The sequence below is a fragment of the Hyposmocoma kahamanoa genome, unplaced genomic scaffold (genome assembly GCF_003589595.1).
Source record: "Hyposmocoma kahamanoa isolate Upper Pololo Valley unplaced genomic scaffold, ASM358959v1 64, whole genome shotgun sequence".
Lineage (NCBI taxonomy): Eukaryota > Metazoa > Arthropoda > Insecta > Lepidoptera > Cosmopterigidae > Hyposmocoma > Hyposmocoma kahamanoa.
The window spans coordinates 4,483,632-4,496,934 of NW_020653852.1; the positions used below are offsets into that span (position 1 = coordinate 4,483,632).

The following is a 13,303-nucleotide window of genomic DNA, read 5'->3' on the forward strand; positions in this document are numbered from 1 at the left end:
GAAACGTTAGTTTGTTTGAAAAAACAAACACGCGATTTAGATCCCAAAAAATAGTTTCATTTCTTAAGTGTAACAATCGCGAAATCCTAAGAACTCGATATATTTTTCTGTGTCAAACTCAACTAACTTATTCATTTATAAATATATCTTCTTGCATATACAAACTCGCATTTCATTATCATTTTCTTATAATCGAGATACTAATCCGCTGTGCAGGTATAAAATAATGATTATTTTAATATAGCCTTAAGCCCATTTTTTCCTAATTACATTTTGCAACCTCTATGTAACTAAAATTATAATGTGACAGCCCTACGCTGCGGGTAACGTGTAGGCATAGAAGCGCCGAACAGGCAGGAGTTACACTACTGATCTTGTTATGCTATGATATGGGCATTTAATATTGTGTCGAATTCTTTATTTATTTTATTTTTATTTTATTTATTTATTAAATTCTAAAATACTCTAATAAACATGATCATAAAATAACACTGCAGAAATTACTCGAGTGTATACCCAATAATAGGCAAATACAGCATCCACATATAATATCGTATCAGAAGCGTTTACTGTGTGTTATGTTACATATAACAGATACATTTAATTTTGGCGCCAGAGTCCACTTCATTCAACTTGTACTAATTTCTAACCAGATGGTATATAAATGACGCAAACAATTTCTTCATCCTGTAAAATTGTCAAAATTGGGATAGTACTGGTTGCTAGTTCACAGTCGATGTCAGTGTCTGTGTGCCAGTTAAACAATCAAGAGGTTTCAATTCCTAGTTTAATTAAATTATTTATACATCACAGTATACTGTAACACAATACAAATTGTACTTAAATAACGGCGAACAGAACCTCATTATTAAATTAATTTCGACTGAAAATTTCTTGTATGGAGTGCTCTGAATAATTGCTTTGACTTTTTTGTGTTACTTTCTCCTGTCCCTGGGCAGGAAAAATGCAAGCCCTAAAACACCTGGAACGAACAAATAAATTATATTTGACATTATCCTGTTTGTAGTAACTAAGGCTCACTTTATATTGCGGCGGAACGGAATGGAAATTAACTTTTGTAACGATATTATATATACATAGTATAATGAAGTTTATGTTCAATTGTTTAGCGTACAAACTAGATAGCGCCAAAAAGCGCGGAATACGCGAGCATTCTCGAGCATGCGCGAGAATTCCGCGGAAGATTATGCAATGTACAAAAAAATCGTTTATTTCTCCTTCCACAATAGTACTAAAAAGGTACTTATGCAAAACTTGGTAAATATTTTACAGAATAAAGTACATTTGGGGAAAGCTAAAGCCTAAAGTAAAAGATCTATGTTTTAGGTCTCCAGGCCTGCCAGATTTAGATGAAATTATATAATTATATTCTTATTATCTATATAATTATACTCACACTTGCACGTAGCGAAGATACGTGCAAGTGTGTGTGTGTGTGTGCGTGTATGCGTGTGTGTGTGTGTGTGTGTGTGTGTGTGTGTGTGTGTGTGATTGTGTGTGTGTGTGTGTGTGTGTGTGTGTGTGTGTGTGTGTGTGGGTGGGTGTGTGGGTGTGTGTGTCTGTGTGTGAGTGAGTGTGTGTGTGTGTGTGCGTGCGTGCGTGTTCTAGGCGGTCTTCGTGCGTGCGTGCTCTGGGCGGTCTTCGGGCGTGCGAGCGTGCGTGCGTGCGTGCGTGCGTGCGTATGAGTGTGTCTCTCTCTCTCCCTCTGTGTGTGTGTGTGTGTGTGTGTGTATGTTCAATTTATTATACCTACTTTTTTGTTTAGTAAATTATACACTCTACCTGACCGAAAACGCAAAAATCTTTGAGCAAATGATGTTCTAACTGTAAATGATGTTAATGTACAATATCGTTACAACGTTAACGTTACGTGAAAACCTATGGAACATACATCCGCAAGTGTCCGCTTGAAGTTGGAAATAATTATAAAAAAACCGCTTCAAAAGTTTGTGGATAACAATACGATGCCTTACTTTCTCAAACTCGTATCATTCAGGAAATGGCAAAACTTTCTATTTATTTTAAATTTCCTATCAAGGGTGTTAATTTGGATCCATTACTTTAAGAATACATAAAAAGCCAGTGTGTGAATATGAAGGAAATGTAATATGAAATCAGCCTCCAATATACGTATATACAATCCACTTATTGCATTTCAGTAACTTTGTGCTTTAAGATAAGAGTTTGAGAAAGTGAGACGACGAATATCTAATTGTCAAGTTTTATTGAAATAGGTTAACGGAAAGTGGGTGAAAACTAATAAACCAATAAACTGGATTCATCTCTTAATTTGCCAACCTTACAGTGGAATATGTTCTTCAAATTTGTATGGAATCATTATTGAAGTACCCTTTTTCCAACAAAAAAATAATAATCGAAATCAGTTCACAAATATTGGAGTAACAGCGCAAAAAAAAATACAGCAACTGTCCGTTTAAAAGACTAAAATAAAGAAATGTCGATGGAGTGTTTCGGAACAGACTCCATCACAAATTTTTACTATCGAATTTACGTAACCAATTTTTTTCGTAATAAAGCTGAAGAAGTACAAAGATTAGGAACTAAACAGCATACTTACGACGACAGTAATACATTGACTTACAATTATATGGACGTCGGGTCCGCGCTAAAAAGTGTCCGCACTTGTAAGGCGCTAAAACCGTATACAGAGCGCGACACTCCGCTTTAGTCTTCATTTGTTCTACGGACAGCGCGATACTGCGATGACATAACAATTTAAATTTCGAATAGGTTGACTTGGGACATTTTTTTCGTGGTTTTTGTATTAGACCCGTCGTCCATTTATTTGTAAGTCAATGCAGTAATACCAATAATTTACATAGGATTGATATAGATTGTTCTAATATAAGGCATCATCTGCGGTTTGATTTTCAATCAGTTTGTTTGAATCTCGCCTCGCCTTCCTCAGTATAAGGCGCCACGAGTGAATTCAAAGAAACATAAAAGGCGTTTTTCGGCGGACACTGCGCTCGCCTGTTATTTACGTGAAGTTGTGTTTTCATGTTACGACCCACGGACCGAACGCGCTCGTACGAGTTCGGTCGTATAGAAGTGCACTCGAAATGTTATTGACACGACACGAGCGTCCCAGTGTAATAAACTTTTTATTTGACGCCATTTTGTTTTGTCAATTTTACCAAATCAGCTTGTAAAAAGAGAACATCGTTCTCATCCGCGGATCGGAAGACGGTGTTTAAGTGCATTCGGATCACGTGTTAATACGGGCTGGAACGGAGCGGGCGGTGAAAGCCCGGATTTACACCGTAAAATATACTTACAAATCATAATTGCTGCGAAGGTATAGAACGGTACAATACACCCTATGTCTAGAAGTATAGGGAATAGAACGTTTGCTACCATTGATCCAATGCGACCTACTGTCATTAACATTGATATCGCCAGTGTTCTGAAATATAAAATTTGTGTAAATAATCAGCCAATTTTAGGAACACAGTATGACTGTTAGGGCCGCTATAAATACTGTAATAGTACATTGCGTATTAAGGGCAATAAACGAAGAGAGAATCGAGATTTTACGAACGAGATTCTATTAGAAGAGAAGACTGGGGGCTTTTGGAGTTAAGCTTCGTAATATCACACCGCCCGTGAAACGTACAATGTTTTTCATCACACTTGCACATTGCATGCAGGCTAACTTGACTATAATGCCCGTAATAAAATGCTAGGACCTTTTTTCTTTTCATTACAGACATGGTCAATAATGAGAAGAAAAAAGGCTTGAGTGTTTTATTTGGGGCATTATAATCAAGTTAGCCTACATACAATCATACTATATACGTGCAAGTCTGATGAAAATAATTATGTTTTATCCTTCAAAACCACATTAAACTAAGTTCGATATCATGCATCTGTCATTTTTGTATTATGTAGTAATTTATTTTTAATTAAAAATAAATTCTATTTGCGGCGCCGCGCCGGGTGTTCAAGTTGCCTCTGGCTTCCCGCCGCCGATGCGTTTAGCTCTCACCGCCTTGTTCCTTCCTTCACCGCAATCTCGATTTATTTTTAATAATAAAATAGAAGTAATATAAATAATAAAGATTTTTTTATTTACTCTACATTCGGTTCACGAAACTTGATTCTTGAAAGTAGTTATTTTACTCTACTTACTCTATCACCATGTTATCATTATGCAAACAATGTACTGTCACCGAATTCTAGCCGACCTTTTAGCACATGAGTAAAGTGAAGGAATAGAGACAAAGAATTCTATAGTGTGCAACATTTATACCTATTTTAATAGGGTTGGCACAGGAGAACAAAATTAAATAAACAAAACTTTAGGATATGACAGCATATTTTATTACAAATGACTAATTCTGAATAGTTTATTTTTTATAATTTTTGTATTTCAATAATTTGTTGTGCCTTTTAATTGAATGGTACATTCTAAATCTAACATAAAGTCTTTTTAAATAATTCAATGGAAACTTAAGTTGACGAAGCCGCCGGCGCTCACTTACACACGCGCCACAAGCTTGTAGAAGTGTACCTGTCATAACGCGGTTGTATGAAGCTTTGCCTCTGTTCCTTTTCTTTACTCATGTGATTTTGGTTCTGACGCATTTATGGTTGAAATTTGTATTGTGTATTTAAGTGAATGTACGCTTAAAATCAAATTGGCCTTAAAAAGTTTCCTAAAATTAATCAATAAGTAAATAGAAGAAAGAAAGCATTACTTTGTAAAGGAAACTATTTTTTCAGATCTTAATTGCGTACATTTGTTATTTCAAACAAACCAACGTATCGTGATTTATAATCGTAATTTATTTCTGAGTTTGTTTTGATTAATAAAAAATTTTATTTATTAAAAAAACGTGTTGTTAAAACATTTACAAATCGTTCGTAGCGTAAATTGGAATGTTCTTTGGTAAATTAAAAATTCAGCCGTGATCAAAGTACTTGTAAAGAACCCGAAACGTTTGTATGTTTTAAAAAACAATTAATAGAAAGAACCCGAAATGTTTGTTTGTTTTAAAAAAACATTTAATAGACTCGGTTTAGATTAGATCCAAAAAACTAGTTTCATTTTCAATATATAAAAATCGCGAAAGCCTAAGAATTGTTTTTTACTCTTTCTTTATTTAAGGGCTTTGATCATTACTGAATATGGCAGCCCCATTAAAAAAATAATAAAATCCAGACAGATAAATGAAAATACTACCTGACCAAACAGTCGAACACGTCGTGGACCTGGTCGTAAACGACACGCTTGTACATTACAGTTGCAGTGCCACTCTGAGCTTTACTCACATTATGGCTTGGCGGCATATATAGGTAAGGTAGCAGTACTTTCCTGGACGAACTCTTTTACAGGGAGCTCCACTACTACTCAATGTATACAAAACATAGAAGAAACACTTACCTTATAGAAGTCGGGAAGAGATCAATAGTAGTAGATTGCAAAAGGCTCATCAAAGTCTGACCAAACGCCATATCGGCAGCAAATAATCCCACTATTTCGATCCTTGAACTTGACCACCTCAACCATAAAGTTGCGGCAATCGTTAGCAGGGCGGCTGATATGATCAAAATCTTCTTTCCAACTTTGTTCACAAGGATCCCGCTCAAAACGTATGGCGTCACACTAACACAACCTAAGATTATACTGTTCACATATGTTTCTGTACCACTGCGAGTCTGAAAAAAAAACACACACTCATAGCCGCTCACGCGATACATGCAGCCGCAGACGCATACCACACCTAGTGGTGATGATTTTATACCGATTTATCGGATATCGAAGTTATAACAGGTAAAAGAACTAATACTAATTGCTATTTCGGTAACTACTCTAGCAAATCATAAAGTTTTTAGTGCCAGGGTCTGCCATTTAAAAAAAAATAAACAACTTCAAAAATACGTCATGACAACCGTGTGTGTTATTGTTTGGGCTGGTGATTTCGGTATTTATTTATTGAAAACATACCGTAAGTAGCGTTTTTTAAGTTTACCCTGAATATAAATGTTTATAAACTATACTTAAGGAGTAATTTCATGGTAAACGTTAGAACCACTCAAACGGAATATTATCATATTTACCCAAGTACACCAAAAATTTCATTAGTGCTTTTTAAGTGCAGGATTTGCGGTGTATTACTGCATTTTATTTGAGATGTTTTTGTTGTAGTACGGAAGGTATTTATTTAGCAATGCAGAATAATAATTTTTATTTATAAAAACTTGTATTTAAACTGAATCCTTTTCTAATTTGCGAAACCAAATAGCCGCCATTTTGCGGTAGGATGAGCGCATCGCGTGAGCGGATATCCCCAAACTCACGGGAGAAAAAATAAGATCTGCATGGCAGGCCAGCATGGTATGGTGATATGGTACGTAATTTTTTTTAACATAACAGAAATGAGATTGTGCCAGACAGGTTCAGGTAAATAACTAAAAGTAAACAAACTTCAGCTGTCACTTGGTTAAATTCACTACTAAACTTGATTTAGTGTTGAATTTCATACGTCGTATTACTGCTGTACTTTTTAATTTGGTCGCATGTTATTAGCTGTCATCTAGTAAAGGCTGCGTTTTAGGTTGTTTATGAAACATGTTGGTGATATTACAGGTACATGGGACTTGTCAACTTATGTCTCAGGGTGACGGGCATAGTGACAGTGCCCTTCAGATCTTTGCGATTTAAAGCTCTTAGGACACTGCAACTGTTATGAACAGGCGTGTAGGTTACCATCAGGCGCACAACTTGTTCGTCCCGTCTCTTGATATTATAAAAAAAATGCTAGATAATTCAATTCACTGCAGGGCGCTACCCAAAATCAAATACAAGAAACAATGTAGAAATCTTCAATTCCTGTACTACCGAGTACTCCTCATCCATTACAAACCATTAGGCCACAGAGGTAGTCGAACTTTTGTACATTAACGCTTTATCAACACATTTTCTTCGGCAAAGCAAGTTTAAACATAGTCTGTTTGAAACCACGACAGAGAACTTCAAACGTCCAATTCGAGTTCTTACTCTAAAGTTCTTTGACGGAAATTGCTTCGGCGACCTGTGATTCCGATCAAACTTCCGTACACCTTATTTAACATTTGAGAGAAATAATAACTTTCCTCTGTAAGCTTACTGAGTGCTACAGACACTGTTGTTACCAACGTTAGTTCTATATTGATATAACCCGTTAAAAAAATGTCACTACTTTTCTTCGTATCATAGTGCTTATATTGATTCAGTAAAAATATGTCAATGTATTTTTATTTATTTATATACTCACGCCCTTAGATTCCCACTGGGGTAGGCAGAGACTATCGATCGCCACTTAGCACGATCCTTACAAACCTCTCTTGCTTGTATTACATTCACCAATGTTTTCATACATATTTTTATTCTTCTCACTACGTATTCTAATCTTTTTAAGAACACTCTCAATTTGATCAGAGAATTTTCTTTGGCGGTCCTCTTCCAATGATTCCTTCTACGTTAGCTCTATATATTTCATTCGTTAATCTACATTCGTTCATTCGCTCCATTTACCCAAACCACCTCAGCGTACCCTTTTCTATTTTTGTCACTTTTGTTTTGTCGTTAATTTGTATTGTCAATATAAATCATTGAATTTTCACCAGTCTCTTGTTGATACTTCCCTATAAAGAAAGCAATAGCAACTACACAGAAAGCACTTGAGAATCGTACTGTAAAGCCTACAGTTGGTTTTTTAAGGTCCATATAACGAAATGGTGTACCCCGTTCAAAAATAAAACACGACTTGATCGCGTATAAATATATTTTATTTTGTCTCCAAGGAGCTCAACCTCCCTTCAAGACCATTGACTTTTACAACACGTCCGAAACTCCCTTCGAGACCCTGGATGTTGCAACACATACGAAACGTTGAGATAAATAAAATATATTTATAGGCTCTTTTTTTCTTATTTTGTCCCGACTTTTTTAAAATCAAATAATGCCTTCAGTTCGAATTTGTTTACATTGCAGAAACAAAAAATCAATAATTATTTCTCGTATTGCTTTCAGTATACCATTGATCATCATCATTGACTAGATAACTGTCCTACAGTACCGGCTCGCCATGACGGCCGTTGTGACGTTTGTTCGCTCACCAAGTTTCGTATTAATTCACAACTACGTTGTGAAACAGCTAATTGCTGTACATGGTTGTCAATAGTGACGTGAAGTATATTTTCTGGATGTGTAATTTTACGACACAACTCGGCGTAATCGAAATTCGAAATTTAAAAAAATGAAATCTAATACGATCGTCACTTATAGGGTCGATGTCCAGCACAACTTCTACCTCCGGCAAACTTGTGTCAAAGCTCAAAGCAAAACAGAGCAGTTTCGAATAGAAGATATATTAAGTAAACATTTTTACGTTCGTTTTATTAAAACTTTTTTCTCAATTTCCCCTTGCTAGTTATAAATCTAAAAACATATAGATGCTATTCGCATTTGATTACATTTTTTTCGATAATGAATTGAGATTTGACTTCACTATTGTAATCTGTCAAAACTGCCATAATAACGTGCCGGTACTGTAGTTATGTGTTATGTTTTTTCTCTATGCTATAAAGTGACAGAACGAACAAGTCGTACCCCTTATAGTAACTACCCATAACAGTTGCAGTACAATTATATCGTTTTAAACCGCAAGTATCACTTCTACTGGACCCGTCGTCTTGAGACATAGTATAAGTTGACAAATCTCGAGTGCCAAAACGCAGTAATGCTCACATTACAGTTTGGCGGTAGAAAAAGGTGTAGTGAGAGTACTTTCCTAGATGAACTCTTTCACAAGAAGCTCTACTGCTGCTAAAGAGATTCAATTATTTAAGAGTCGAAATAGACATGTGCTTTGTCAAAGTCAAAGTATTTATTACTTCCATGTGTTACACAGATCTTAAATAGTGCCAACATGTTAGGGCGCCGCAATCAAAAGTATCATAAATTCAAATAATATTAATTGTTCTTCAAAAAACTCTTGAAATAAAATTTTTTTATCAGATGCGCTTTTTGGTAAATAAATTAGTCTGGGATGAAATTTCCTTTGGTATTCTATTGAAGATTTTAATCGCCATCACAAATGGTCCTGAGCAATGCATTTTTAATTTTGAGCTAGGTAGCGTAGTCTATCTTTACGTCTGAGGTTTAACGATTTAGTGTAGGTGTCCTTTGCTTTAGTGAAGAAATGTTTTTTGTTGACGAATTTGCATATTTTGAAATGTGTAAAGATGGTAAAGTTAAAATACTCAATTTCATGAAATGTGGCCTGCAGCTTTCCAATGGGTCGATGTTTACTAATATTCTTATACATTTTTTTTTGTAGAGTCAACAAGCGCAGAGCATCTGTGCTATTATCATAGTAAGCAGCTGTTGCTGTTCTTCAGTTGTAACAATGCATAACTAAATCTACTGAGTTTACCTGAGATATTATTATTGTGTTGTTTCCAATTTATATTTATGTCAATTGTTATCCCAAGTAAATTAAAAGTACTCACTGTTTCTATTGGAGAGTTATTCACAGTAAAATTTATATGCAGTGGAGTCTTTTGAAGTGGTCTAAAATGTATTAATTTTGTTTATGTATAATAGATAATTAAATTGTGATCCTCAAGCCAGCTATATACATTACTGAGTATGTCATTAATATTAATATTTAAATCTTTTTCATCTGTACATGAAAAGACACTTTGTCATCTTTACTTACTGGTAAGCAACCGTGTTTAACTGCATCCGTTACATTAACAGCTTTTAATCTCAAATCTTTTGTATACGCATCTAACGTTCCGCAGAGTTCCGAATTTCCATCAACTCCAGCGTAATGTTCAACTATGGTTGAAAGCTGTGGGAACCATAGCCTGATAGTATTGTATCTGAAAGTCGTAAAAGGTTACAATATAGGAAATACTATATGTAATTATTTTTAATTAGTGTCTATAATTTCAAAGTATTTTTCGCTAACAGTAAAGGAAAACATTGTGATAAAATATGTACATTGAAGACGGTTTGCACACTTAGAAATCCCCAAATATTGGGCCAGCGTCCAGGTCTCATAGTCACGGCTGACATGTGACACGTGACAGTCAGCCGTGAGCATAGGGCCTGTAGAGGGCATGAAACATTTGCTTATTTGAAAAAGGAAGTATAGGCGATTTTGACCCACAAAAATAGTTTCACTTTTCAATAACTATCGCAAAAACTTAAGAACTCAATATCATTATTGCTCGTGTGCTGGATGCGTCGAGTATATTACCAGAAATATAGACGAAATGTCATTTAATTTATTTGAAAAATAATCTGCTATATCATTGCGGTGACAACTGCGCTCCGATTGGCGATCCCGAATTCGAAACAATTAACGGGTGTCGTCAATTATTATCACTTCAATTAACCAGTTTAACTTGCTATAATGGACGAAAATTGAAAAATTACATATCGAGTTCTTAGGTTTTCGCGATTGTTACACATAGGAAATGAAACTATTTTTCCGGATTTAAATCGCGTATATTTGTTTTTTCAAACAGTCAGACAACAGACAAAAAGTCAACCGTGACCATGGGACCTGTAAAGGGCCCGAAACGTCGGTTTGTTTGAAAAAACAAATATACGCGATTTAAATCCGGAAAAATAGTTTCGTTTCCTATGAAAAATTACATATTTAATTACCGATGAAATGTGATTCCGTTTGTTTTGTATTTAGATGTTTTGCTGTTTTGTTTCCCACATCACCGAATGGAACAGCCCCCCATAGTTAAAGATATTATCTTTATTACAATAAATACATAATATTTTTGGAATATACAGAGACGTACACACAAGTCAGTTGTTGGCGCTGTACTATTTCAGTTTTCTAATTTGTGATTTCAGCGCAAACGAGAGTTGATATTTATAAGTGATATAAGGCCCATTTGCCTGATGAGTTGCCGGGGATGGATAGCCCTTATTTCGTCTCTATTTCTAGTTTATACTCGATGGATAGCAGTGATTAGCTGCAGATCTTTGTTTTTGATTTTAACGACTTTTGCCGTAACTAATGGAGAATTTCCAAAATAATACATGAATATCATGATAATAACAAAAAAACTCATGATATTCAATAAAGTAAATGTACAAAATGTGTCAAGAAAAAATGAAAGCACATGTTAAAAATGTACTCGATTGAGAAAAACATAATAATAATAATAATAAGGCAAACACTAATTAGCCCCGCACTAGGGAAGTCCTGTATCGCGGGTGCCATGGGGATACACATAGACAACCACAAATTACACCCAAACTCACAACAGAAATAAATGTAGGCCATACAAATATTTCTGCTGGTCCGGGAATCGAACCCGGGACCTCTGCGTGGCAGTCCAGCGTGATAACCGTTCGGCTACGGAGGCAAATAAAAATCAATCAAATAAAAATATCAATGATTATATAAATGACACGAACGTGCGGTGTGCTTCCAGCTATTAAATATATAAAATATATGTGATCGTATAAAAAAATCTTCTCAGGTGAATTTGAACTATAATATATCGATTAAAACCAATCGATGTGACGATTTGAAGTTTACTCATCATCATCATAGTCAACCCATTTGTACGTCCCACTGCTGGGTATGGGTCTTCTCTGAGGAAAGGGTTAAGACCATACTCCGCCACGCTGCCTGGGCAAATGTGGGTAAGAAACTTTACACGTTTTCGAGGGTTGTGAACCTTTTTCGACGTGCAGGTTTCCTAACGATGTTATACTTCACTAAAAAGCTTATGTCAAATTCAATTTCACACATAAATTCCGAGAAACTCAAAGGTGCGAGCTCAGATTCACTTCCACGGCCTCTGCTTGAGAGAGGATACGTCGAACCACTAGGCTACAGGCGCGTTCCCATTATGTCGTAACGTTTTATTTATCGTTGGACGACTGTCGCGTCTAGCCTGTTCCCGTATTACGACTATCTACCGTGACTGTGTCGTGGACGTTTATTTTATCGTTGAACGACATTCGTGTCCAGCTGTTCCCACTAGATCGTGACGACAATATATCGGTTCACGGCATCCACCTTGTCGTTTTCACGACAGAATCGTTTGAAACTGCTCTGAATCTGTCGTCACATTTTCTCGTGACGTTTTGTTTATCGTCGGATGACTGTCGTTCGAGCTCTTCCCATTGTCACGACAGTCTGTCGTCGTAACGTTAGAAAAGAAAAGTCGTGAACGACAGTTTATGTATTTTAAATTCTATGTGTCATCATCAACAGCTTATCGTAGTCCATTGCTGGACATAGGCCTCTCCCAATGCGCGCCATTTCGCCCGGTCCTCAGCTCGTTGCATCCATCTGTTGCCAGCAGCCCTTCCCACTCACTCCATCTGGCCATACAGTGTCCCTATCTACTGACCCGAGAGATAGAGTTTTCCGGAGAGACTACGAGCTCGACGGCAAGGCCATGGTATGCCGGGCATCCGGCCCCAGCCATCCGCCAGTTATACGTCTTCATGGGCGTCTCTGGTGGATCCGGACTTGGGTATGGACTCGCCGGGGTTTGTGGTTAGCTGCAGGGACGAACACGTTTGTCTGCTCCGGTAGGGTGTGACCGGGGCGTTCGTCTCGCGCGCAGCTAACGCGTCTTAATAGCGGCAAAGAACAAAAAAGTACCGAGAACGGACACTCTCCGCCTCTCCCTAGCTTTAGATACCGCATCACACCCCGCACATTGACGGTCACATGGGCTGAATGGCAATAAGGCTGTCGGCGAGCCCCTTTCATGCTAAGATAGCTTTGATTATTTTAATATAGTTTTCATTTATTCATTACGAAACTTGTACGTTAATATACAACATCATTTTACGTTACTATTTATAATGGTTGAGAATTGTGCTGTGTACGGCTGTTTATAATCGTCTAAACGGGATAAAGAGAGGAGTTTCTTTCGTTTACCGAAAGATGAAAAAGTACAAGTAAAAAAAACTTGTCTGCAACTCATTCAATTATTATTTTCTTCATATGTTTAGTGCAAAGTAATACATTACACAGATTTATTATATCAATACGAAAGACGCCATAACTTCGTGAGCTAGTAGCAGAGGTTCTCGAATTTTCAATTTGTATTGCCGATAAATATTACGTAGTGAATAATATTTAAATTAAATAATTATTAACTAGGTAACGATAAAGTTGGACACGCAATTTCAAATACCTTAGTTACCTTATTTAAAAGTACCTGTCCAAATTATAACATTTTAAATGCTTTTTATACATTTTTTAAATAAATCTTC

The 13,303-nt window shown here is 36.3% G+C and overlaps 1 protein-coding gene across 1 annotated transcript in view; it reads right to left on the reverse strand.

Moving 5' to 3' along the window:
* Positions 1 to 849: 849 nt before the first annotated feature.
* LOC113231002 (synaptic vesicle glycoprotein 2A-like) overlaps positions 850 to 13,303 on the reverse strand; it is a 28,474-nt gene continuing 16,020 nt past the window's right edge. Inside the window, exons 7-10 of the mRNA XM_026465134.1 lie at positions 9,750 to 9,915; positions 5,429 to 5,703; positions 3,321 to 3,448; positions 850 to 982 (exon numbers count right to left, since the gene is read on the reverse strand). Of these exons, the coding sequence (XP_026320919.1) occupies positions 936 to 982; positions 3,321 to 3,448; positions 5,429 to 5,703; positions 9,750 to 9,915 (616 nt within the window). The 3' untranslated portion in view covers positions 850 to 935. The remainder of the gene's footprint in view (positions 983 to 3,320; positions 3,449 to 5,428; positions 5,704 to 9,749; positions 9,916 to 13,303) is intronic.